The 27190-nt window shown below is 42.4% G+C and overlaps 2 protein-coding genes across 5 annotated transcripts in view; one reads left to right on the plus strand and one right to left on the minus strand.

Moving 5' to 3' along the window:
• The first annotated feature begins 75 nt into the window (after window positions 1–75).
• si:ch211-67f24.7 (rho guanine nucleotide exchange factor 33) lies at window positions 76–21048 on the plus strand. 4 transcript variants are annotated; one of them, XM_067422083.1, is made up of 17 exons: window positions 76–352; window positions 567–661; window positions 1066–1110; window positions 5094–5258; window positions 5586–5671; window positions 5777–5913; window positions 7392–7439; window positions 7518–7617; window positions 7711–7849; window positions 8354–8437; window positions 8649–8729; window positions 9830–9975; window positions 10097–10285; window positions 16888–17521; window positions 17881–17938; window positions 19489–19519; window positions 20672–21048. In XM_067422083.1, exons 3-17 carry the CDS (start codon window positions 1069–1071, stop codon window positions 20757–20759), a joined length of 2028 nt encoding a protein of 675 aa, XP_067278184.1. In that variant the 5' UTR covers window positions 76–352; window positions 567–661; window positions 1066–1068; the 3' UTR covers window positions 20760–21048. The 4 variants fall into 4 exon arrangements, with proteins under 4 accessions (XP_067278184.1, XP_067278186.1, XP_067278185.1 ...); XM_067422085.1 differs by having other exon boundaries at window positions 5101–5258; XM_067422084.1 differs by having other exon boundaries at window positions 567–632; window positions 5101–5258.
• sos2 (son of sevenless homolog 2 (Drosophila)) overlaps window positions 21034–27190 on the minus strand; it is a 49932-nt gene continuing 43775 nt past the window's right edge. The window contains exons 18-23 of the mRNA XM_067422080.1: window positions 25965–26137; window positions 25755–25871; window positions 24115–24376; window positions 23975–24016; window positions 23777–23883; window positions 21034–22941 (exon numbers count right to left, since the gene is read on the minus strand). Of these exons, the coding sequence (XP_067278181.1) occupies window positions 22393–22941; window positions 23777–23883; window positions 23975–24016; window positions 24115–24376; window positions 25755–25871; window positions 25965–26137 (1250 nt within the window). The 3' untranslated portion in view covers window positions 21034–22392. The remainder of the gene's footprint in view (window positions 22942–23776; window positions 23884–23974; window positions 24017–24114; window positions 24377–25754; window positions 25872–25964; window positions 26138–27190) is intronic.

Consider the following 27190-nt stretch of genomic DNA (forward strand, 5'->3'; position numbering starts at 1 on the left):
TTACTGCACAAAATATTCTTAACATTAAAGTTACATTGATCTTAAAACACGCATAGAGTCCCTAATAATCGCAATACTGCCTGATATGTGGGTGGAAGAGGGAGAATCATCTCATCATTGCTGACTGTGCAAGAGCGCGTGAACGTTCCCGAGGCACCGGACGACGGCGCGCGCACAGTCCGTGTCCTGTCCCTCTCCGCAGTCAGACGCAGTGCACGACACCGGATAGAACGGACACCGGGAAACAAGAGCCCAGGGAGAGAGACAACTACAAAAACATGAGGCCGTCACTGTGTAAGAGAAACGGAATAACATTTAAACTGAAAAATAAATCTTGAAGATTTGCTTTCTGGTGAGTAGGCGCGCGGTCATTAACGATCCTTTTTTATCATTATTCGTATTAATAATAGTATTGTGTAAATTTGAGTATAAAAATTTGTGTTGAACATTGCATTTTTATGAATTCTCAGTTTGCTATTTGGACCATTATTGTTTTAAGAAAGTAGAATAAAAAAACAAGAAAGAAAAGAAAGCATTTATAAACCTGTTCCCACTCTTTGCTCTAGGGTGGAGCTCTTTGGCGGGTATCTTTCCCCCCACCTGGGATTCGCTGACTGGGCGACCAGCTCTAGGTAAAAACCACACGAGCACAGGCACTGAGGTGAAGATATTTGCTAAAGACCAACCCTAAATTACACACGACTCACACAAACATTTTTGCATATTTATAATTTGGTTTAGATATTAAACAAAACAAAGTTTTTTTTCTCGTGGTTACTGTTGGATTGTCCCCACAAAGAATGGGATTTCAGGTTTTACTATTGTGTTGAGCCGGTGACAAACGGCACAAACTAATAGAGGATCACGGCTTACTACTTTTCTCGTGGTGACTTGGAAAGATCTCGAAAGATGACCATGACTAACTAACGGGAAGTATTAGGCATTAGTTGTATTGCGTCTTACTACACCAACACAAATCCCAGCAGTCACCTGAAAATTAAAGCCTCTCCACTGAGAATGTTTACAAACCTTTGAGACTGTTAAATGATGTTTGTCCTCACGCAGAAAATGAAATCCCATGAGGGAGTCATGGAAAGAGAGATATCTAAGGTAACAAACAAACACACACTGACACTCTTCAACCTGTTTAAGAAATAACTAGAAATGTAAATGCATTACATGCCATTTCTCACATCTTCATGGGCCTTTAAACATTTATGTTTAAAAAAAAAACATATTGGTATGAGTAATTAGTCAGGGTTCCCAGACTTCCCACTATCATGGAAAGTCTGGAAATATCAGATAATTTGATCTAATTGTGATTACTAGGTCTGCAAAAAAATTGGAAATTTAGGCATGTAAAATGGAAATTAAGGCATAAAAATCACAGAAATGTTTTACAATGCTCAGTTCTAAAAATAATAATATTTGTTTTTTAAAGGGATAGTTCACCTAAAATTACCCCATAATTTACTCACCCTCAAAGCATCCTAGGTGTATATGGTTTAATGGCAGTGAATAGAGGATGATATTTTGAAATATCAGCCCAAAAAAGTACATTCATCCATCATAAATGTACTCCACATGGCTCTGGGAAAATAATAAAGGCCTTCTGAAGCAAAGCGATGCATTTGTGTAAGAAACATCCATATTTAAAACTTTACAAACTAAAATAACTACTGGTAGCTTCCGTTTTATGGCCATTTTATCAATTTATGGTGAAAGAGTTCCCCTGACCTGATACATGATGTATTAACAAACAAAGAAGCTCAGAGCAAAACACTGATCATGAATTATCCGTCTAAAACGAGAATTTTTAAAGAGAAATTTTGGAGGATTTCGATATAAGAGAAGAGAAATTTCAGTTTGTTGCTCATCCCTATTTGTTTGAACCGCAAGAGGCAACAAAGCTTACGCTACTCCTTCATTCACAGGGTTTACTCTTTTGGCGTAAGTAGACTTGCTTTGGCCGTCTGCCGGAAGCTAGTTATTTGAGTTTGTAAAGTTATAAAAAGTGATATTTTTCTTACACAAACGCATCACTTTGCTTCAAAATGCCTTTCTTAAATGTGGGGATGCCGTGGGGATATCTTTTAAGATAGATGGATGCACTTTTTTGGGCTTCAAAATATCATCCTCTAGCAGTGTTGGAGTAACGAGTTACAAAGTAACAAATTACAGTAACGATATTACTTTTTTGAGTAACGAAGTAAAGGATTACACTAAAAATATCGGTAACTACACTACTTTACTAGACTATAGGAACGAGCTTTTGTGCGTTACCCAAGTCGTGTTTTCCTGTGTGTGAATTTTGATCTGTTTACGTGCTTCGTGCATGCGCTGCGTATGTGCTTGCCTGAGCACCGTTGCCATAGAGATTGATTTGAGTGACATAGCTCTTGTTGCGAGGAGAGAGGGAGACGGGGACAGTCGCGATCTTCACATTACTTTCACTTTAGATTAACATTTTCACTTTTCTACTGTCCAGTGATAATATGGAAAGAAAGCAGAATGTAAGCTTACATGTTAATATAGCAATGAATGCAACCTTAATTGCATGGAGAGGGGCAATTAAATGCGACAATGCATGATTTTTGTTTGTATTCCATTGCACTACTTTTCTTTCGTTTTTAATGTAAACATTACCAGACCTTTTGACTGTTGCGCTTGCATCTCTTCCATACGTTTGCATAGTGTCGTGCATGACGCGGCTTAGGCACTCAAGATCTCATCTCTAGACTTGCATAACGCATTTTAACTGTAAAACCGCGACCTGTGAATGGCCCTACACTGATTAAAGGGTTACTTCAGCGATTAGCATATGGCTTTGTATCAGTAGAAACCCTGGAGTATATTCAAATGATTGTGCTTTCCCCCCTCATATCCCCCTGAGACAAGAGATTTATGCATTTTATTTCTGGAAAAATTCCTCCTATGATGCAAATTGATGATATTTGCATCATAGGAGGAATGCTTGGCCAGAGGCTAAAGATTACAGCCAGCAGAGGGAGCCATTTCCGCATGTTTTGAACCCGCGCATGGGGGATGGGAGATTACACTCAGCTCGCAGGGAGAGCTCAGCTGGCAGCTACTAAACAGGCACTCATTTAAACGGAGATATGGTGAGCAATGTAAGTCTTTTAACTTCTCAAATTAATTTTTATGAAAGTTATGCTTGCAAGGGCATGAACTGAAACGCACCAGACTGAACTCGCGTTGTGAATGTATGCCGCGAGTGTAGTCGCGATTACCTCAGCTCTCATCACTCCTGCAGTTAGTGCTCAGTGCTGTGAATGTGATACTCGCGCGGTGACTCACTCATTATATTGAACAGACAGGTTTTTAATTGTAGTGTCTTCTCTAACTCAGTCACAGTAATCTCGTTGGTGGGAATGGCCTCACAGGGCAGCGAAGCATTCTGGGAATTGTAGTCTTTCATCCCCATGGGACAAAAATACATTTTCTATCTTTTCTCAGTCTAGAAGGCACCAAATTCAAAAATAATTTCACATTTCTACTCCATTGATAACCCAGTTTAAATACAGATTCATCTTCCCAGCGCTGAAGTACCCCTTTAAGAGATAAACACAGTCAGCTTGCCTCATACATTCAGTTTACTGCATCAACAACAAGCTAAATAGGGCGTTTCATCTGAACTAGGCGTTGCATTTTAAACACTTCTACGTTTTTTTTTTTCTAGCTCTGTCCATGTAATAAATGCACGTTCTTAAATGAGCGAGTTTTCAAATTTATCTTAAATAATTGGCCTTAAATCACATTTATTCTCTCTTAAACACAAAGTGACCTTTTTTATATGTTTCATTGACCTTTTTTTGTGTGCCATGAAACTAATAAAGAGCTGGTTTTGTTCTCAGGAGAAGAGTTGTTCTCATGTTTCCCAAAGCCTGTGTTTTGAAACTTGTGTGTTGTCATTTTAAAATGACCCCATTATAGCCTCCTTTATCCTGTTGTTTGTGGATTTTACATGAGGCATATTTCTTTGTGCAGACAGGGATATTGTTCTTTCATATGATTTTATGTGCCATTTTGTAAACATTTATACAATAAACACTGCCGACAGGCTAAGTGATGATAGGGCTATGATGTCTGTCCATGTAGGCCTACTCTAATTAAAAAATGGGAAAGTAAAGTAGTAAGTAGTGAAGTTACTTTTCAAATGCAGTAACTAGTAAAGTAATCTCATTACAATTTACAGAAGTAACTAGTAACTAATTACTTTTTTTGAGTAACTACCCCAACACTGTCCTCTATTCACTGACATTATAAGGTTTGGAAGAGCCAGGCCATTAAAGGGTTAGTTCACCCAAAAATTCTGTCATTAAATACTGACCCTAATGTCGTCTTCCTCCGAACCTCGTTGAAAACGAGTTGAAACGAGTTGACCTGTTGAAATCCGATGGCTCAGAAAGGTTTCCATTGACACCAATGTAATTTCCTCTCTCAAGACCCATAAAAGACACTAAAGATGTCATTACGAAGTCCATCTCAGTGATTCGGATTGCTTGTCAAACTGAAATCACGTGGCATTGGCATTCCGAATCATGACTCAATACGCTGATTCATTACCGTTCAAAATATTGTTTTGAATTCGGCCATCACTATAGAAGTCGTTATTTAGTTATTTTGCACACAAAAACTATTCTCGTCGCTGCATAAAATTATTGTAGAGCCACTGTAGTGAGATGGACTTTGTAAAAACATCTTTAGTGCCTTTTATGGGTCTTGAGAGAGGAAATGACATTGGTGTCAATGGAAAGCTTTCTGACCCATCGGATTTCAACAAAAATATCTTCATTTGTGTTCTGAAGATGAACGGAGGTCTTATGGGTGTTGAACGGCATTAGGGTAAGTAATTAATGAGATAATTTTCATTTTTGGGTGAACTAACCCTTTAATACATTGCAGTCTGAAAGAAGAATGTCATACACACCTAGGATGGCTTGTTGAGGGTGAGTAAATTATGGGGTAATTTTAATTTTTGGGATGAACTATCCTTTTAAGAGTGCAATCTGCATACAATGATTAAAGATCTTCCCTGAGTATTCAGTCTCATTTGGATGTGTTGTGTTGAGGTTCAAGGCATGGTGTGTGAGTTGCGGGCAGGGTTTTCTCGTGCGCTGCTGGAGCTGAATCAGATTCAGCAGGGAGATACTGAGCTTCAGAGCCAGCTGGAGGACACAAGACATGGCTGCAACAAGCGTGCACTTCACTTAGAGAGTCTGGTGCTGTCCCTGAAGGTGAGGAAACACATGCGTGTTGTAAATTTATTTATTTTAATTGGGACAATGCACTTTAATGCACATCAGTATGACATACAAAATGTGAACATCGATTATAGCAACTCGATTATAGCGACATTGCTAATTTACATCCATAGTCCCTAGGCAGGTAATGCAAACAAATTCATTACTAATAATGACAATTATTAAAATGCTAATTTGCAACAACAACTCAATGCAGATACCACAAGCTCAAGGAAAAAAAAGAAAAAAGGAGGGTTAAAATTATGATAAAGAATAATCCGATCTGTATGTGTTGGTCACTTTTATCTTGTGTCTTTTTAGGAGGAGCTGGAGGAGGTAAGGTGTCAATTTCGTCAGCTCTGTGAGACACAAGACAGAAAACCACCAGAGAATTCAGGAATAGAAAAGTAAACACACACACACACACACACACACACACACACTGGGATGCACAAATGTATAGAATGTAAGAGTTAAACTGTGTGTGCTAATGTGTGCATGTATGAATGCAGTAATGGAGTGGATGACAGTATCGGACAGAGTGATGGTGCTGCAGAGGCTCCTCCCGTTACATCTGTGGGCGGAGCATTTCTCATACACGGTTACCTACAGGGCTTACAGGTGTGGAAATGGGCCAGACAGAATACAGGTGAGCTTTCATTTTTTGGGCTAAAAAATATTTATAATGATTCTATGAAATATGTTAAAGTTGGCATGAAACGAAAGTATAAATATCCGATTGTGTGTTGTACATCCAAGTGAAACTACGGAAGCTTGTTTCCACCAAAGAATAAAACATTTAAAAAGATAATTGTGACTTTTTATCTCAGATTTGCAAAATATAAATTCGCATTAGCAAGTTATAAAGTCAGAATTGATTGGAATAAACTCGCAAATCAGTTTTTTTTCCTCGCAGTTGACTTCTTTCCTCAGAATTATATTACACAATTCGGACTTTTTCTCTTGCAATTATGAGTTCATATTTTGCAATTATCAGAAAAAAAGTCAGAATTGTGAGACAAAAAATTCCAGTTACCTTTTTTATTTTTTATTCTAAGCAGAAACAAGCTCCCATATGAAACAGCATCTAGAGGAACGAGAGGAAGTAATTTTGAATAAAGATTATTAGGGCACATTAATAAGTAACATTAAAGCTGCAGTCCGTACATTTTTTTGGTTAAAAATGATTTACATTTTTTTTTGGGGCAAGTACATAACCAGCCATTGTTCAAAACTATCTGCTTACCATAGCCCGATTCACAATGGTAAGCTTGTAATAATGTGCTATAATTTGAGTGGTACTGGTGCATTTCCATGTGAAATTCGAGCATGTTTTTGCGTCATTCATCATGTCTGTTTACATAAACAAGAGTCCGGCTAGTAGTAGTATTGCATGCTTCAGGTGGCAGATCATTTATAGCCTTTTCTCATAGTAGCTGGAATAATAAAACTTATCATTTTGATGGCTGATTGTAAACTAGAAAGGTCCAAACGACAATCATCAGTGACAACTGGAGATTCACCCATAGTCAAAAGCAAAAGATTAGAGTGTATTAGAGATCCGCGGATCAGCTCTAACGTCACCCGAATCCGCTGTTTAAAAGAAATTCCTCCACCCGCCACCCACCCGCATCTATGATTTTCTCTGATTTAAATATCCGCACCAGACCCGCAGGATATCGCAACACGAAACAGTCTGCATTTAAAAAAGTTCTTCTTTGGAGAAATTAATTCAAACCAGGTGTCGGCAACCTATATGGTCCACGGAGGAGTAGGCTAATTAATGGGACATGAGCAAAAGTAAGAGGTGTTTGTATTTAATTTAGATAAAGTAGCCTACATCACACATACAGATCTACATTTTTAGGTGGGCCTAATTATTTATCATTAGCTTGACGTGGTTCTAGTCAGAATATGAGTCTGAAACTGCTCCATTGGGCTGTGATTATGGGGCGTGTTTCAGCCGAACCAGGAAAGACAGTTTTGAAGTTTTGGTCTTATTTCCAAGACGTGGAATCAGTGATTCTGAAGTACAGTATCCATATATGTGGGGTAAATTAAATGAGGGGGAGTAAATTATATATTTTTTTAAAAACTTGCAATCAGTGATTTTGTTTTCCGTTTTAGGTGTAGATGCTCTTTCCTGCCATGTAACACACAGCTGCTTACGGCGAGGTAAATAATCTCTTCACTGACCCTTCCATCTACTCAATATTCACATGTGGATTTCATGTCCCTGTTTCTTTATCTCAGGCAGGAGACGGGGTGTGGTGGAGATGCTGTTGCAGTCTGAACGCGATTATGTGTCTAGTTTGAATCAGCTCTATGAGAAATATAAATCTGCAGAGCAAAAGTAGAGAACTGCAATCATTATCACTAATTCATGTCATCTCTTTATCTCTGTACCACAGACTATAACAAGCATGTTTGTGTGTTTCTGAGACAGTGTGGTGTTTGTGAAGCATATTGATCAGATGCTGCAGCGCCACCTGCTGTTTCGCAATACCCTAGAAGAACTTCTGACCACAGATGAGAGAAGCTGTGCAGCTGGGGATGCTTTTCTCAACCTCACTGGACAGAACATAGTAATGCAATATTAATACTAAAAGAATGATCTGTTACCCTTCATTAAATGTATCAAAAGTGACAGTAAAGACTTACAGTGTTACACAAAATCTATTTCATATAAATGCTTTCTATTTATCAATGAATCCTGAAAATAAAATATATTTAAAAAATATATATTAAGCATCACAAATGTTTCCAACATTGATAATAATAAGAAATGTTTCTTGAGCACCAGATCAGCATATTAGAATGATTTATGTTGGATCACGTGGCACTGAAGTAGGGAGTAATGATGAATGCAGAAATAAAAAAACATTTTAAAATATATTACAGTAGAAAACAGTTATTTTAAATTGTAAATATATTTTACACAATATATTATTGTGAAATATATATTATAAATTATAGTTTTTACTATATGTTTTGATCAACTAAATGCAGCAATAGCAAAACTAAAATTAGCCAACCCCAAACTTTAAAAAATAAAAGTAACTTGTCATTCATTACTTGTCTCTCTGCAGAAATCTTTTTCTGATGCATATCTTGGATATGTGTCCGTTCTGGGAACTGTTCTGGGAACAGAGTTCAATCCACAAAATGCACAGGCAAGATCTTCCTGTTTCACATTATGAAACATGTTACAATTTTTGTATTGTAACATGTTTAACAACTATCAAATGAGTCTAGACTAGAGCAACCACGCCCAGTTATATCTAAGTGCATGTACAAGTCTGTTGATGTTTGTGTGTGTGTGTGTGTGTGTGTGTGTGTGTGAGAGAGAGATTAGTTTCATGTGATGATTTGCTTTTCTGCTAGGAGGAGAAAGAGAGCTGCAGATTGCTTTCACTACTGTTCGCTCCTGTTTCCCGCATCCACATGTACCTGAACATTATACAGGTGAGTCACATAAAAAAATAATGATCGGGTCAAACATTTTATAAACATTTAAATGTGATGAATGCTATAGTACCTGTAAAACAGCTATTTTTAATATCATATCTCATATACACTACCATTCAATCGCTTGAGGGCAGTAAGATATTTTAATGTTTTTTTTTATCTCTGATAAAAAATACAGTAGAATTGGGAAATATTATTAATTATTATTTTTAATATGAAATATTAATGTCATTTAATCCTGTTATGGCAAAGCAATTTTTTCAGCATCATTACTCCAGTCTTTCTGTCACATGATCTTTAATCATTCTAATGTTTGGTGCTCAAGAAACGTTTCTGATTATTATCAGTGCTAAAATTAGTTTGGCTAAATAATATTTTTGTGGAAGCTACTTTTATAAATTTTATTTTATTTTAAGTACTTAATACATACTGGATGAGCTTCCATTGTAAGTACAAACATGTTTGTTGTTAACTTCTACAAACTGAGAGATGAGTCAAAATCATTTTCTTGCTTGACATAGTACGCTGAATTTAGAACTACATACTAGTATACTACTCGTACTACCTTTATTAGATCTTTCTTTGGGAGAAATAGCAAAAGTAGTATGCTAGTATGAAGTTCTGAACTCAGCAAGTCAACAGAGTTCAAGAAGTTGTATTGAATCCAGAATATTCTATTAACTATCTTTAGTTTCAGTCTGTACTGAAATGTGCAACCTGACTCAGTTAAACAGCAGATGTTATATTGAATTTAGGGATCTACACTATAGTAAAGATTCAAAATAGAAATAGAGAAAAGGTTGTGATGCTAGACATGACGCTGGGGTTGTAACCCGTCAGTTGGCACTGAGTGCTACAGCACAATCGAGCAGGGACCAGATGGCATTACTGCATTGCTGAACTCGTGCCACCTTTACTCACTACTGCACTACTGTCTGAGAAAGTTCAAGTCAATCGTTGCCAAGCAGTTGACTACATACAGTGTGCATTTATTCCTAAAATGCAGTCTGCTAAATCCAAAGGATTACAAGTTTTCCAATTCCAGTGTTACTATAAAAGTCACTCCATCTTCTTTTGCAACTTCTTATTTCCACCAGGCTCTGTTACGCAGTTCTGGCGCTGGGCACGCAGACTGGTGTTCACTACAGGAGAGCGAGCGGGTGCTGTGGGATCTCTGCACAAGCTGTCACATGATCTTGGAGAAGGCGGGGCCATGCGAAGAGGGGGCGGGGCCTAAGCAAAGGTCAGTCTTTTTTGATTATTTTGTCTGTCACGTAAGGCTTCAGTAAATGTGAATTTCATGAAGTGCGATTAAAGCTGGCTTTTGTGGCAGGTGGCTGATGCTAATTTTAGTGTGTCTGCAGTTTGAGAAGCAGGTGCTGTGCAGAGAGCCCCGACGGTGGTCCTTCCGCCTTTACTAAGTACAGTGCCAACACTAATGTGGATTCAGCCAGTGTCACAGCCGGAGCAGGCATGGACAGCACTGTACACCAGAGGAAATGCTGTCGCGTTGGCATCTCACGGACCCTACCTCGGCCCAGTGGCATCTTAAGGTACTCCTGTGTGTCATCAGAAATTAGAGCAAAATAAAACTCACTTTAAATATAAATAAGTCAACACTCATTACGTTTAATCTAATTGTAAATTACAAACATATTGTATATGAGGGATTTTTGAAGTCAAAATGAAAAATAATCCTATACATTTATAGTTATTGATCTTATTGTAAACGATTTATCACATGTATGTTTCTTTTTTTAATTTACATTTTTGACCTCATAATTTTGATCACATCTCAAAATCCAAGCAATCTATTTATAGGACCAAGTCCTCACCTTAATTTTCCTAAAAATTTTTAATAATCTGTATAGTTCTGTTTCATCACAACTTTGTGATATTCTGAAGATAAAATGTTGGCTTTTTTTTTTTTACATTGCACTACAGCCAAAATAAATTATTAAGATATAATCTATACTTACAGGCTCTAAAGTTTGATTCAATTCAATACATTTAGATTTTTTTGAATGTGTAAATCTTTAAAAACAAATTGACATTTTTATCCCTAAAAGCAGAAAAGCGTTTAAACTCTACTTGTAATTCATAAGGATTAACCTCTCTTAAGTTTAAAGGAATTAGTTTGAAATAGTTTTTATATATTTTGGGATTTATTATTTGTAAGTAATTATTTAGTTCTCTTTCATCATCTCGTTTCGAGATCCACCTATGGGAAGGGCATCCGTACCTGACCTCTGCAGAAGCATCCAATTGCACCAAGTCTGACAAGACAGGCAGGAGCGCGCAGCCAATGCCCAGTAAGGCCCCACCCCTTACCAGCGGGCATATATGGGCTGCATACGCTACTGTACATCAGTTGACATTCGCTTCTCGCGATCTCTGCACTGACACAGTTCGGTTAGATTTGCGCTGCTCACTTATTGTCTGCAGGAGGAAATATCGCCAGATCAGCCTCCACCGGGCGTGACAGTTCTATTCTGCCACATTCTGTGTCTGCATTCGGAGCCGCTCGCGCTCTCGTCCATCTTCCTGTTCCACGGCTGCCGCCACGGACCTTTCTGAGTTTTTCGCGGGTATGTCGCTCTCTCAGTCTTCTCCTTCTGTGTCTAGCCTATTACGGGCCTGCCCGGCCGCGTGTGGGTCTCTTATCGCCGCTAAGGATTTTCACCCTTTCTGTGTGGTCTGCTTGGGCCTCAAGCACGCAGAGGAGGCAATAGAGAACCCGGAGAACTGCAGTTACTGCCTGGTACTGCCTAAGAAACTCCTGCGACACCGCCTTAAAGTTGCCGCTACTCAGTGTGGCGAGCTCGACTTGTCGTACTCGGATATGGAACACGGTGACGATAGCGCGCTACCGGGGACCTCCCGGGGCGCGACGGCTCTTGTTTTGGCTGACCAGCCCAATCCTGAGTTCCCCGAAGAGGACATCTTCACGGGTAACCTCCCGCTCGCCGACGATCTTGCCGGGTCCGGTGATTACGACGACGCGGGCCTTCTTGGAATTTCGGAGGACGAGGAGGCCATCCCGCCCTCTGTTATTCCCCAGGCTAGCGCCCCCGCGGCCTTGCCTCAATCCATCCTCCTGGATGTGTGTGAACGAGCGGCCGCTCGTCTCAACATTAAATGGCCGGCTCCACAGAGCGCCACCGACCAGGAGAGGGATATTTATGACGGTAAAGTGTTGGGAGCCCCCCCCGGCCCGAGGAAAGAACTCTTTCCCGTTCTTCCAGCGTGCGCTAAGCACATGAGGCACTACTGGAACGACCCGCTCGATCTTAAACACGGTCTCGCGGGGCTGGAGGTTAAAGATATGGCGGCTCGCGGCATGGGCGAACCGCCTGCCATTGAGCCCTCCATTGCCAGACACCTCAACCCAGTCCAGGGAGGGCTGCCCGCCCCCCCGAAGCCGGTCCTTCCTAACAGGATGGACCGTTTTTCTGCCTCGGTGCACCAGGCCGTTTATAAATCCTTGGCTGTTAGGACTCTGAATGTCTCCTCCCTCCTTTCCGCTTACCAAGCGGAGATCCTGGACGATCTGGGCCAGCAGTTAGATAAGGGATCTTCTCCCTCTCCTGCACTGTGGAAGGAGATCATCACGGTTAACGACCTCGTTCTCCGTAATGCTCGTCAGGTCGTCCAAACCTGCGGGCGCTCTATGGCGCTTTCCGTGGTAGGAGAGCGCTCGCTCTGGCTCAACCTGTCTGGTCTCCCGGATAGTGAAAAGAAACGTATCGCAGGCGCCCCGGTAGAGCCCGGCCGGGCTCTCTTTGGCCCCGCAGTTGCTATGATGCAACAACGATGCGACGACAAGAAGGAGCACGAGGCCTTCATATTGTATCTTCCCAGGAAGACGGTCCCACGCCAGGCGCCCCCTGTGCGTTTGCCTAACCCCCCGGTCCCGGGACGTAATTTTAATCAGGTCAAGGAAAAGCCTCGAAAGAAGTTTTCTGGGCTTTCTCCCTGCCCCAGAACCCCTGTCCAAAGGACGGAAGGTTCCTGCTGTAGGGTGTCCCCCTCCCGTGGCTGCCCAGCCCATATGTTTAGTGGACGATGTGTGTTCCCCCCTGTTCAAGGGGATTGTCGTGAGGATAAGTTCAAAAGCAGTGTAACCACACCGCACATACTGTGTTCCCCTCACCCAAATAATAAAGGCTTCGGCCCCAGTGTTTCCCAGAAAACACAACACACACAGAAACACAAAAAACACAATAAATCTAACGAATCAAATGAATTCGTCACAGCGAGATACCCTCTCAATGTAGGGAAATACCCTTTCTCTCGTAATGGTGAACCTGCACGTGTCGTCCCTAGTTTCTCCACTAGAGGGCGCCATTGCATCACAAATAAGCCAGCTAGGCATGCTCGAAGCCAGCACGGCCTGGACGAGCATTCACACGAGCTGTGTGTCAGCCTGGCTTACTGTATTACGCATGATATTACAGGGCTATCGTCTGCAGATTGCTATGAAACATCCACGTTTCAGCAGCGTTCTCTTTTCTCACACAGAGGAAAGCACGGCCCACGTCCTGAAGGAGGAAATCTCCTCTCTTCTAAACAAAGGTGCGATTCAGGTGGTTCCCCACAATCTGATAAACCAGGGTTTCTTTTCCCGTTATTTCCTGGTCACAAAGAAGGACGGTTCCCTCCGTCCTATTCTGGACCCCAGGGTGTTGAACAAACATTTGAGGAAATACAGATTCATAATGTTAACCCTTGGTTCGCTCGCCCGTGTCATGAAACGGAACGACTGGTTCACATCGGTCGATCTGAGAGATGCTTTTCTCCACATAAGCATTTATCCACCACACCGGAAGTTTCTTCGTTTCGCCTATCAAGGCATTTGTTACGAACTCACGGTGCTTCCGTTCGGGCAAAAATTAAGCCCCCGAACTTTCTGTTTGCGTGTGGAAGCGGGCTTCACTCCCCTAAGAATGTCTGGTCTACGGATCCTGACATACATATGCGATTGGCTCATCATAGCCGATTCGTGGGAAAAGGTGTTGCAGGACACCTCCCGTGTGCTCGCGCACACCCGATCTCTGGACTTCAGGGTGAATGTGAACAAGAGCAGCTTTACACCCAGTCAGAGGGTGATCTTCCAGGGCATGGAGCTGAACTCAGTCTCCATGCGAGCGCGTCTCTCTCAGGAGCGCGTTCTCTCTCTGACGAACTGTCTGTCACAGTTCAGAGAGGGGGCGAGGGTGCGATATCGCACATGTCTCAGGCTACAGGGTCTTATGGCTTTAGCTATCCAGTTTTTGCCACTAGGACCCCTGAGGATGAGGGCGTTCATGAAATGGGTTTTGTCACTACATTTCAGCCCGTTACACGATCTTTGCCGCTCTGTAACAGTGACGCGCACCTGCGCTGCAGCTCAGCGCCACTGGAAGAGCGCGGACTTTTACGCACAGGGTACCCCTCTGGGGACTGTCATGTTGCGGAAAGTCGTGACGACGGACGCATCCCTAACAGGCTGGGGTGCCACCCAGGAGGGCAGAACTGTGAACGGTTTGCGGCCGAGCAAACTACGTTCAGAGCACATAGATTATTTAGAGCTTCTAACCAATTAGAAGGCTCTGAATCATTTTCTGCCTCGTCTGCAGGGACATCATGTGCTCGTACGCTGCGACGATACCACGACAGTGGCTATCAATCGTCAAGGCGGCGCGCGCTCGCCGAAGCTTCATGCCCTAGCTTACAAGCGTTTGGTATGGAGCGGGCGAGTTTTCCTGTCGTTACGCGCGACTCATGTTCCGGGAATTCTGAACAGAGGCGCGGATCTTCTATCGAGGGGGAACCCGCTCTTCGGAGATTGGCACCTCCACCCTCAGATAGTAGACATGATATGGATGAGACTACGGGCGCCCGTAGATCTGTTCGCCTCGCGCGAAAACAGCCATTGTCCTATGTTCTTCTCGCTAAAGGACTTGGACGCGCCCCTCGAGGTGGACACACTGGCCCACCCGTGGCCCAGAGTGCTGCTGTATGCCTTTCCTCCCCTGTGCCTGATAATTCTCACACTGGCCAGGGCGAGAGAGGGGGGGTTTTCTCTCATCCTGATAGCACCCAGGTGGCCCAAAGCGCCGTGGCTGGCAGAGATAATCCCTCTGTTGTATGCCCAGCCGTGGTGCCTCCCCCTCCGCACAGACCTATTGTCTTAAGCGAACGGGGAGATTTATCACCCACACCCGGACAGGGTAGCTCTCTGGGCTTGGCCCGTGAGAGGACGAACCTAAGCGCGTTAGGGCTTCCCCCGCGCGTGGTGGCTACTATACAGAATGCCAGGGCCGTTTCTACACGGTCCTTGTATGGCTGTAAGTGGCAGGTGTTCGATGAGTGGTGTGATGGGCGGGGTCTCACGTCATATCAGTGCTCAGTCGCTGATATCTTGTGTTTCCTCCAAGACCTTATGGATAAGGGCAGGTCTTTTTCCACTATTAAGGTCTATCTGGCAGCTATCTCTGCTTGTCATGTGGGTTTTGAGGGCTCAACGGTTGGGCAGCATTCTCTAATCCGCAGATTTATGAAGGGCGCCCGTCTCTCCTTGCCAGTCATTAGGAGAACGATCCCTGAATGGGACCTCTCCATGGTGCTGGAAGCTCTGTCTCAATTCCCTTTTGAGCCTCTGGGGAATATTCCCCTTAAGTTGCTGTCCTTCAAAACAGCCTTGCTCTTGGCCTTGGCGTCAGCCAAACGTGTCAGTGAGTTACATGCACTCTCGGTCCACCCCTCGTGCATCAATTTCTCTCTGGGTGGAGATAAGGTTTTCCTCAAGCCTAATCCAGCATTCATGCCGAAATGTTTCCCTGCGTTCACATCGGAGGTGTTGGAGCTATCCGCTTTTCACCCTCCGCCCTTTTCCTCCGCGGAGGATCAGAGGCTAAATGCCCTGTGTCCAGTCCGTGCGTTACAAACGTATGTGTCTAGGACCAGCGTGTTCCGGAAGAGTGACCAACTCTTCGTTTCATGGGCTCCTCCTCGCAAAGGGGATCCCCTGTCTAAACAACGCCTCTCACATTGGCTTGTGGACGCTATAATCTTGGCATATGAATCAAAGGGAGTGCAACCCCCAGGGAACATCAGAGCTCATTCCACGAGGGGCTTGGCCGCCTCTTGGGCTCTGTTCAGGGGAGTATCACTGCAGGATATCTGTTCTGCGGCCAGTTGGGCTTCTCCCCATACGTTTGTGCGTTACTACAGGCTGGATGTCACCAGAACCTCAGTAGCACATTCGGTCTTGGGGGTGGGGTCTTCCTAACCCTGCCTTCCTTATGTGTGACACACATAGCCTATGTTTCATGTCCTGCTTCACACCGCAGTTACGCGTTTGCGTCTGTGTGGCGAGTTCATGATTATGGGACGCGTCGTGCACCGCCCCTCGGGGTGACCGTCTTTTTCTGGCTAACAGGACCTCACTGTGAGTGTATTGGGCAATCGGGGAGCTGTCCATGTCTCTCCCATAGGTGGATCTCGAAACGAGATGATGAAAGAGAACAATAGGTTACTATCGTAACCCCGGTTCTCTGAAACATCGAGTGGAGAGATCCACCAGCGTTGCCCCGCTTACCGCACGAGAAGCGAATATACTTACTGATGTACAGTAGCGTATGCAGCCCATATATGCCCGCTGGTAAGGGGTGGGGCCTTACTGGGCATTGGCTGCGCGCTCCTGCCTGTCTTGTCAGACTTGGTGCAATTGGATGCTTCTGCAGAGGTCAGGTACGGATGCCCTTCCCATAGGTGGATCTCTCCACTCGATGTTTCAGAGAACCGGGGTTACGATAGTAACCTATTGTTTTTTATTATTTGAAGAGATTTAATAGAGATGTATCTGTATCCAGTTAAGTAGCTAGATTCAAAAGTTTATACATATTTAAGATCTGTATCATCTTATGAAATCGGATAGAAATAGCTTTTAGTTGAAAGTGTTAACATGAAGAGAATTTATTCTAGATTTTTAAAAGATTATTAGGCTGTATGCAAATTTATTTATTTATTTGAATCCAGTCAAACTGTCTTAATTAGAATTTTTGCTTACTTATACTGGACAATAACAGTGCATTCTGGGAAGATGCAAATGTGATTTAAAACTTTTTTTGTTTTAAATATTCATAATAAAACAGCGCCTGTCTCCCCTCAGAAATGGCTGTGATTATATGTGTGAGCTGCCCCCTGGTGGCTGGAATACAGAGTACATGTGGAATGGCAGCGCAGGGCAGAGCCGTACGGGTCCCATCTGCATACCCTTGGTTTGTCATCCTAGAGAGGCCGGCCGGTTTCTGAACCCTGGGCCACCTGTTGCCAACCTCACCACTGCTGCCAAAAGCCAGAGCTCTTCGGCTGGTCTGGCCTTGCGTGTTTGTGGGTCTCCGGGGCTCGATGGACGCATTTACACATCTGATCTGTGCCCTCCACCCCCTCGTCTCGATGACGGGGACACAGACTGCGACGTGGCTGATGCATCCATGTTTGACTTCTCCTCTGTGACGACCTGTAGCCCAGATGAAACTTTAAATCGGCTCAGGGGAGTGGAGGCTCATGATGACGATGATGAAGAGGACAGTGAGGTTCCAGTTCTCCTCAAACCATCATACACTCACAACACTTCAGCCGTACAGGCAGGGGGAAGCTTATTCATGCCGTGGCAGATTCCCAGACGGGCTCCTATTCCTGCAGAGGTTCGCATTGGGATGCAAGGAAAAACACGGGCACCAAAACCTCACAGAATCCCCGGCAGTGCCTTCCGGCCAATTTGGGACCCAATTTACTCACAGGTTTGAGGCATCACACTAAAATTAGCACACGCCTACTGCATCCTAGAATTTTTATCATTATTTTTCCACATGATGTCCACTTATAATGTCGGTAAAGATATTTTGAAACAAAAACGCGTTTCACGTGAATGTTTTACACCATTAGAATTATGTTTGTGCTGTATCAATTACGGATTTTTTTGCAGATTCGTTTCACAACAAAGTTTTGAGATGTGTAAGTTACGGTATTTTGTTTTATTTAGGAAGACCAACTGTTGTTTTGTGATATGACACACAGTTGAAATCAGGGAAGTCTGAAGGAAAGGTAAATACTACCAAAACATTAACAAAACCACTCACCTTTTCACTCTCTCTTTCAGAGTGATGTGACTCCTGCAAAAGAGAACTCTGTGTCTTTCAGCTCCACCAGTCAGATCATTAACCCGTTTAATCCCACCGGTCACAATTGTGACCGTAAATTTTCCTCGAATATTTTAGTGTTGTATTAAAAAGCAACTTCTATTATGAAGCAAATTTTCATTTATAATACCCATTTAAGATGTCTACATCAGTTCTGGGCAGGTTTAACATTGCTGCATAGTTTGGTCGTGTGACCACACACACTTATTTCTTGGTACTGCCATCTTAGCACAATGACAATATGAAAGCACAGAAATGACTGGAAAATTTAATGAATTAATCAAAGTTAATTTTTGAATAGCTCATTAATTTTTTGCACATATCATCATGAAAGGGTCATCTATACATACATATTGAAATTTTATGAATACATAGTTTATTCTGCTGTCAGGATGCATATAAATGAAGACGGTCACAATTGTGACCGGTAGTATAACACAGAATATGTCCCCTCTATGTCATTCTGTGTTATTCATATGAACTCACTCACAGATTGAACTGAAAACTATCTATCCGTCCATCCATCCGTCCATCCGTCCATCCATCCATCCATCCATCCATCCATCCATCCATCCATCCATCCATCCATCCATCCATCCATCCATCCATCCATCGTACTTCTGTCTGTACTTCTGTCTGTCTATACCTTTGTCTAGCTATACTTCTTTCTGTCTGTCTGTCTGTCTGTCTATCTATCTATACTTCTGTCTGTCTAACTAACTATACTTCTGTCTGTCTGTCTAACTATACATCTCTCTGTCTATCTATATGTCTGTCTGTCTATACTTCTGTCTATCTATCTATCCATCTATCTAAACTTCTGTCTGTCTGTCTATACTTCTCTCTGTCTGTCTATCTATACTTCTGTCTGTCTGTCTGCCTGTCTGTCTATCTATCTATACTTCTGTCTGTCTGTCTATCTATCTATCTATACTTCTGTCTATCTGTCTATCAGTCTATACTTCTGTCTGTCTGTCTGTCTGTCTATCTATATCTATGAGATATACCTTATAAACCTTATAAGATATACCTTGTAAACTTCCCAATTTTGGATTTACCAATTGGTGCTTCAATGTTCAAAGTTGCTCTTCCTAATATTTAGGAGTAATAACTACATGTATGTGCCTAGATCTTTTCAAGGTTTGTTGGTCACCTCTTCCCCTCTCTTTGGCCAGACACGTTATTCAGTGAAGATGAACGTGTTACCTAGATTTTTGTATTTATTTCAATGGGCTGCAATTTTCATACCCCCAAATTTTTTTTTATTGTGTATCATGAACAATAGAAATAGTTTTGAAGTAAATCCTAATCATATCTCATTCTTATATGTAGGATATTTTATTGTTATTTTAAGTTTCAAACCGGTAAATAGGTCTAATAGAAGAATTTGTATGAATTCTGTCTATGCTGTTTCCCACCGGTCACTATTGTGACCGAGTATAAAACCTAATATTTCACTAACTTAACCAACATAAAATCAAAGAAGGCATACCATTTGTGTGTTAGGGAGGTCTAAGGAGTAAATTGCATGTACTCACATTGCAGGAAAAAATTTGGGATTAAACGGGTTAATCAGCAGCAAGAGACTGACCAATCACGGTAAGAGGCGTATGACTGCGTTTGGACTAGCTTGCTACCTTGATCACCTGCCAAATTGTGCAGTATTCAACAGGACGTTTAATAAACTCCAAAATCTAAAAAACACTCCCAGTTTCTTATCCAGATAGCCTCTCAAAGACATTTCTTGAGATTCATGCTCAAAGGGGTGGCTTACCAATATGAATACAAGGGACTATTAAATGAGCAGTTGCAGTAGCAGTTGCCTGCTATTGCATTGTACCATGCTCCTATAGCTGGCCAGTCAGTTGAGAAATCGACTTGGTAGTCAAGTTTCTCAGAGGCCAGAAGGCTAAACTCGCCTCACCCCAACACGGTTCCATCCTGGGACCTGTCCACAGTCCTGAGGGCAGTTCGAGGCCCTCCATTTGAACCTCTCTGGTGATCTGCAGGCTCTTTCAGTGGACGTATCTTGCCTCGAGTTTGAGCCTAATGGCAGTAAAGTCATTCTTAGACCAAGACGAGCCAATGTGCTTTCCATGCCCTTTAGGGCACAGGTCATAACACTCTCTGTTCTCCCCTTAATCCACTGAGAATGAGCAGGCGCCACACCCACTTTCTCCTTCTGGTATACACCGTGCGCTCTAGCCAGACCCCGAAAGTCAGAGCAGCTGTTTGTGCTCTGCTCTGGGCCTTCCTTCCTTCTTATGCCTTCTGGAATGTCTTTGAAATTAAATCTTGGAATCAAAACCATTAATGCCAAATGTCAAAAACAATGAATATGTCCCTTCCAGCAAGCTGTCACTCACATGCTATTGCAGACATTAGCAAACCACAATGATCCAATCAATTCCCAAAGGACAAAATCAAGTCCCTCGTCTCATGAGCTGTTTTACCTGTATATACATCAAAATAAGGAAAAGATGATCACACAGTGTTGTGAAGTCCTTCAACAAAACTAAAAAATATTTTTTTATAATACACAAGATGCTCTTTTAATAATATGCTGAAAAAACATTTCAAACTGGCTAGAATAAAACAGCTCTTTACTGTCCACCATCACTGTAGATTTTAATGCCATTGCAGTTCACAAAATTATTTCACTATAATGTTATTCGTGTGCTAAACTTTAGACTGTGTGATGCCATTTAGGGCACTTCAAAGTAGTAATGTGTGTATATGTATATGTTTTAGATCTACATATAGAGGTACTGGAGTCCAGCGGGCTGAAGCAGTGTGGCATGACAGTGAGGACAGTGAAGGACCCTGCAGTACAGTCTGACACACATGGTAGCAAACAATTCATATTCATGAGTCTGCACTGGTGCATCCAGTCATACACAGGGAACTTCTCTACTTCAGCCAATGAAGTAACTGCAATCGGTTTGTTTTTTAAATAAATGATGACGGTTCCTCTCACTGTGAGCTGACATGCAGCACCAGCACGCTCAGGACAGCTAAATTCAACAAATGTTTTCCAGCATGATTTGATTTGTCAGAGAGAAATAAACACTTTAATGTAAAAGAATGCACATAAAGTCAGAGGAATAAAAACATTCATTAGAAAATAAGACTGCGTGTTTATTAATGAGTCTCATGGAGAACATGGTACAAAAGCAGTTACAAGCCTTGAATGCGCACAGACAGACAAACACTCACACACATACACAAACAGTGAGTTTTTTGGGAATTACTAACACTTCAAACCAATTGACAAATCAGCTCAGTGGGAAAGGCCAGTATGAGTGTCTACACATACAGGATGTGACATCACTACAAAACAGCAATCCCTCAATGGCTGATCGCTGTGGTCGATTTGATAAGGAATTGCTCTGGTGACAAAGCCCTTCCTGTGTGGACCTGGTTTTGTTGATCAGAGGACCTGAATGAGAGCAGGTGTGATTTACAATATAACATTCGGACCGCAGTGCTGTGTCCCTAAGTACATAAATTTGGGTCACAGCCCGACGGTTGTCCCGACCAGCCCAGAGGACAGGGGGGTCAGCAGGACAGAGTCATAAGGTCACAGGATTGTTTTTAAGTTTGAGTCCTCTGCTTCTCTGTAACAGTACTGCCCTAAAGTGCAAAAAAGGCTCACCGCACACTATTAAGAGACACAAACTTGACACTGGTCCACACCAAAACACTCTACAACAGTGTGTGAATCCGGTGGGTCTCAAACTGAGATTGTCAGTAGATACATCAGCAACTGTGGCGCCGAGGTGAGAAGTGAGGGCAGATATGTTACTCTGTACAGAATACTTGGAACACACGCATGAACGAACAGAGGTGTTGTCTAGACATTTGTTCTACGCATGATCAAGGCGAATGCTTTCAGACACTTAAATTTTGTTCAGTAATGATATTGAAGGCACATTAAGAGTCTGGAGCGAAAATCACGAGTCGTAAGTATCAGTGGAGGGGCGTGGCTTGTGATGAATCGATGAATAGCTGAGTACGCCTTTGAGGGGAGGGGTTAAGACATCATATTGGCTTTAAATATTGTGAGGAAAAAACCCTCACTGAAATGTCAAGAGTTCACCTGAAGGGTACAATCTCTGGTCAAGGTCACAGCTGTGAGTTAAAGGCAACCGAAGAGAGGCGTGCTGAGGGTGTTCAGGTTGAACCCTGGCTGACCTTTGACCTGCAACCAAATAAACATCCATAGCAAAGTCTAATGATGGTGAAAGGCCTCAGAGCTGCATTTTCATTAGAGAATGTGCCATTGACAGGCACATGACCTTGCGTAGCTCTGCATGCTGAACGCGAAAGAAGTGAAAAATGAGTGAATCACATTCCTCAAGAGCGATGACCATCTTCAGGTTTCAACTAGCATCAGATGGTCTGGTTCCAGGTTAAATATTGTTAAAACACACACACACACACTCACGTCTCTATTCTAGGGCGGGATGCTCTTATTCATTGCCGTCCCTGTTGTCGACTAGCGATAGAGTGTGTAGTGATGGCTGTGAGAGAGTGTGTGTTGATTGAGAGAGTTCTCTCTTATAAGTCTTGGGCGGCAGTTTTGGCAGCGCGGGGGTGGAGTTGTGCCGAGGTGGTATGGGAGGGGCAGGAGTGGGTGGGGGCAGGTGGACCAGAATGGGTTGACTGAAGCTGGGCGTGCAAGGGCGGCGAGGCACGCGTGGAGAAGGTGTGCCTGGGGGCGGAGCACGGGGAGAGGGCGTGCCGGGCGGGGTGCTGGGAGTGCTAGGCGAGCTGACGAAGTCCCAGTGAAAACGACCCCCTGGAGATGGCTGCATGTTCACTGGATAGTTTATGAAGATCTCAGGCGGTCGCTGCGGAACCGGTGGAGGCGTGTCGGGAAGGGGATCGCGGGGCGGAGGGGGCGGGGGGCTCGGCAGCGGTCCTTCCGTCGGCCCGTTGATCACCGGAACACGTGGCTGCAGGCGAGGAGGAGGCGGCAGTCGTGGTGGAATGGCAGGAGGACTTTCAGACCTGAAACTCTGCACAGAATAGATTGCACTAGTGTGAATGTGATGGCACAACGTGATGAATTTATTAGCTAAAAAATATCTTAAAGCCAAAGAACAAAGACATTGATGTTGATGATACAATTTGCCATTCATTGTTTAAATATTAAACAAAACAGAACAAAAATGGAAACATTTTCACAAGTGTTCTTCTACTTTTGGACCTCACAGTAATGTGTATGGATATGCTAGAACAGGGCTATTCAAATCTTATTCTGGAGGGCCAATGCGGTGCAGAGTTTAGCTCCAACCCTGATCAAACACACCTGAACGTGCTAATCAATGTCTTCAGGATCATTAGAAAATCACAGGTGGGTGTGTTTGATCAGGGTTGGAGCTAAACTCTGCAGTGCATTGGCCCTCCAGGGTAAGATTTGAATAGCCCTGTGCTAGAACATGAGTGTGTCGCTGCACTGGAGCAGCTCTAAATGTGCGCTCTGCCAATAAATGACAGATAAAATATAATGGAATGATATGATGAACAGTAAAGCTCATACATTGTTTTAGACATAATTTAAGACTAAAGGAAACATCTATTTTTTGATTTTCTATGATTTGTTTTTTTAAATCCAATTAAATGAAAATACAGGTATTGTTAAGTACATAAAAATGGAAGTATCAGTATAATACTTATTCTGGAAAAAAGTGGTATCGGAAAATCGACATAAAGGAATAATGTAAATTAAGTGTTAGGTTATATTTTGCTGTGAAATATTTAGTTGTTTGTAACTATGTCTCTTAATTTTTTTAAATCATTAGTAAAATGTATAGTTTCAAAGTAGCTTCCTCAACGCAGTATGTAAATCACCTTGGACTCTGAAGAGGTATCTTTCCTGCGGGGAGGTAATGGAGGGGGTTTAAGAAGCTCATCGCCCATCAACTGGTGTAAACTGCCACATGAGACAGACTGGAACTCTGACAAAAAGAGAAAGCACAGTCTTAATGTCAGTCACATAATAAACATAAGCAGAAGAACCCTGCTAAAGAAAAAAAATCAAACACTTACTGGACTGGGGCAGCAAAACTGGGGCAAATATAGTGTTGTTACCTGCAGAAAAACATTAAAAAAATTAGCATTTAAGTCACACATTATTTTGTTTCTAGCTGATTCTTATCCAGTCATCTGCCTCTTATCCCCTCTCTCACCGCACGAGCTGCTCAGGTCGTGCTCCATGAACACAGAGTTGAAGTCAGAGTTGGCAGACTGTGGAGGGGTGGGTGTGTTCGGAGAGGTGGGGAGAGAAGGAGGGGTTTCAGGTTCTGTTTCTGCAATGCTTCTGAAGGTGATTTTGTGAGGTGGTTCTCGTTCTAATGGCACTGGGTGACCTTTCAGTGTTCCTCCTCCTCCTGATGCCTGCCGCACCGGCCGAACGCCGGGGGACTTCAGAGGATACATAGTCTTTCTGGGCTATATATGACACAAAATAAACATATTGTGTAAACTTAAATACCTCATTACCCACAGTGAAAACGAAACAACACATTCTGAGTCCATTATATTCATGTAAAGAGACCACGCTCTTGAAGAATTCCTTTAAAACAAAAACAAAAAACCCGAAAAGAAACCTTAAAGATCCCGTTCTTCGCAAGTCCATCTTTCAAACTTTAGTTAGTGTGAAATGTTGCTGTTGGAGCATAAATAATACCTGTAAAATTATAAAGCTCAAAGTTCAATGCCAAGCGAGATATTTTATTTAACAGAAGTTCCCTTTCAAAGCCTTCAGCGAACGGCTGGTTTGGACTACAGCCCTGCACTTCCTTGCTTGAACCTTGCTACCCACAAGTACACGCAAAATAGTGGGGCCTGGTTTTGCTGCTCTCCCACGTTGAGAAGAGCGCACATTCAGCGCTTGCATCTCCCCGTTATGGTAACAGGTGGGACCTTTCCGGGCAAAGTGCGCTAAGCTGCTGTCCAATCACAACCAAGCGGCAACCTCCCGCGATCTCTCTTGAAGCCAATACGGAAGTAATGTAAACTGTAATTTCTTAACTGGCCTCTAGGGACAGGCTCCAGTAGGGAGCAGAATCTCATTGAGCCCCATGTTAAAATTCTCAACTTTAAAGCAGAAAAAAACATGTTTACAGCCTGGTACAAATTGTGGTTTTGGCTTATAAGGCTAATTTTGATCTTCATGACAACTGTGAGGGGGGTGAATTTTTTTATAACTCATTCGTTTACGTTATATAAAGCCTTAAAGTTCTGCATAATTAAGGGCATGGTTACAGGTGGATAGTCATTTATCTGCCGTCTATAGTCATTGCGTCACCTCAGCTCCGCACACATCCCGCCTTTTTGCCCATTTTCTGTTATCCGGGAGTGACACGCGATGACTCGCTCACAAAATGGAAACGCCCAGCTCGATCCTACTTTAAGCTTCAGAACAGCTTATCGGAATCCTATGGGTGACGTCACAGACGCTACGTCCATATTTTTTTTACAGTCTATGATCACAACATGGGAAGCGCTGGCCCAATCAGAACTCGTTACGTATTTCTGAAGGAGGGACTTCATAGAACAAGGAAATCATCAGGCCGTTTTTAGGACAGAGGAAACAGCGCTGTATAGATAAGTAAATTGTGTGAAAAATACTGTGTTTTTTTACACGCGAAACATGAACTCATGTTATATTGCACACTGTAAACATAATTAAAGCTTCGAAAACACACGAAGAACGGGACCTTTAAACATGGGCAAATAAATAAATGGAAATGGAAAAGGGTAGGGTTTTTATTTGATCATATAAATAGATTACATTTATTTGACAGTGTTTTTAAAGGAAACTCACAAATCTGGGTGGCTGTTTGCAGTTCCGTGGTTCGATCTCTAAAGACTTGTTGAACAGGTAGTCAGAAAACTCCTTCTCGCTCATGTTTTCCATTGGATTTAGATTCTCAAAAAACCTCTGCAAGACAAAAAGAAAATCTCATCTATTAAACTCACGAGAAAGAGATGAAGAGGAAAACGGTTTGAGTGATAGGTTGATGAACATATAAACCTTTATGTCGTGTTCTACTTTGAGGCAGTAGGGTTGGTTCTGGTACTGCTGGATTTCTCCAGTGATTTCTGCTACTTTGCGTCTTTTGCTAAAGTTGATCAGTTCTTTTCCGTCACGCTTTAGGAAATCTGGATTCCCCTCTTCGGTCTTCAAAATGTTGGTCAGGTAGATGCCTGAATGCACAGAACAGACAGGAAACATCACATGGGGGCACATACTTGTACACTAGTGTTCAAAAGTTTGGGGTCAGTGCGATTTTTGTTTTTTAAAGAAATTAATACTTTTATTCAGGAAGAACAGAAAAAAATCAAAGCAGCAGAGAATGTAGCCTTGATGAGCATAAAGACTTTAAACTTTAAAAAAAAAAAAAACATTTAAAACAAAATGTATTCAGACACCTTCAAAATTCACTCACATTGGCCCTCATTTATCAAAAGTGCGTACACCAAATTTCCAGCGTACACCTTGCGTACACCCAAACCCACGGTGACTTTGAGATTTATCAATATGGACGTTGGCGTACGGCACACTCAAATCCTACGCCAGCTCAGGAGGTGGTGTACGCACGTTTGGAGTTAGTGCGAAAATGCGCAGAAAAACAAGTCATAACACCACAAAACGCACTGGCAAGATAAGCTATATTATGACCCACTGTTAAAAACCACAACAACAACATTCAGTGTTTCTTTTTGTGCAACATGAACGTCAATGTTTAATTTGTGTGACTTTACCAAAGCGTTTGATTTGTAGGCATATGTATTCCTCCAGTCGCGAGCCTGTGTGCTTTATCTGACGTTTCAGGCCCGCCTGGCCCGGCAGCTGCGCACGGACTGGGACTAAAATAATTCAGACTGACAAAATAATAAAAATTACCTTCTTCTTTTAAATAATAATAATAATAATAATAATAATAATAATAATCTTCTTCTACATAACAAGCGTCATTAAGAATAATAATCATAATAAGAAGAAGAAGAATCTTACAAATTGTCATGTAATTATTAATGTGAATGAATCTTACTCCACATCACATCATCATATTGTACCCCAATACATGTGCCGTGATACGAAATTAAATGCTAATTGTTTCAAAACGTGCTGTAAAATAATGCATTGTGATGGTAATTTATCATCCAAACAGCTTTTTAAACTGCTGGAGTGCGCTTATCATCCACTCTATTAAGAGTAGCTACTCGTAATTTGGGTCCATATTTTGTTTTTGTAGG

This window comes from Pseudorasbora parva, chromosome 17 (assembly GCF_024679245.1).
Source record: "Pseudorasbora parva isolate DD20220531a chromosome 17, ASM2467924v1, whole genome shotgun sequence".
Classification (NCBI taxonomy): Eukaryota; Metazoa; Chordata; class Actinopteri; order Cypriniformes; family Gobionidae; genus Pseudorasbora; species Pseudorasbora parva.

Bases quoted from the DNA above. Each gene is read 5' to 3' on its own strand.
- si:ch211-67f24.7 (XM_067422083.1), top strand. From the start codon at position 1,069: ATGAAATCCCATGAGGGAGTCATGGAAAGAGAGATATCTAAG. The intron at 5,672-5,776 runs GTAAACACACAC...GTATGAATGCAG, and splicing joins GAGAATTCAGGAATAGAAAA to TAATGGAGTGGATGACAGTA. The intron at 19,520-20,671 runs GTAAGAGGCGTA...TATATGTTTTAG, and splicing joins CAAGAGACTGACCAATCACG to ATCTACATATAGAGGTACTG.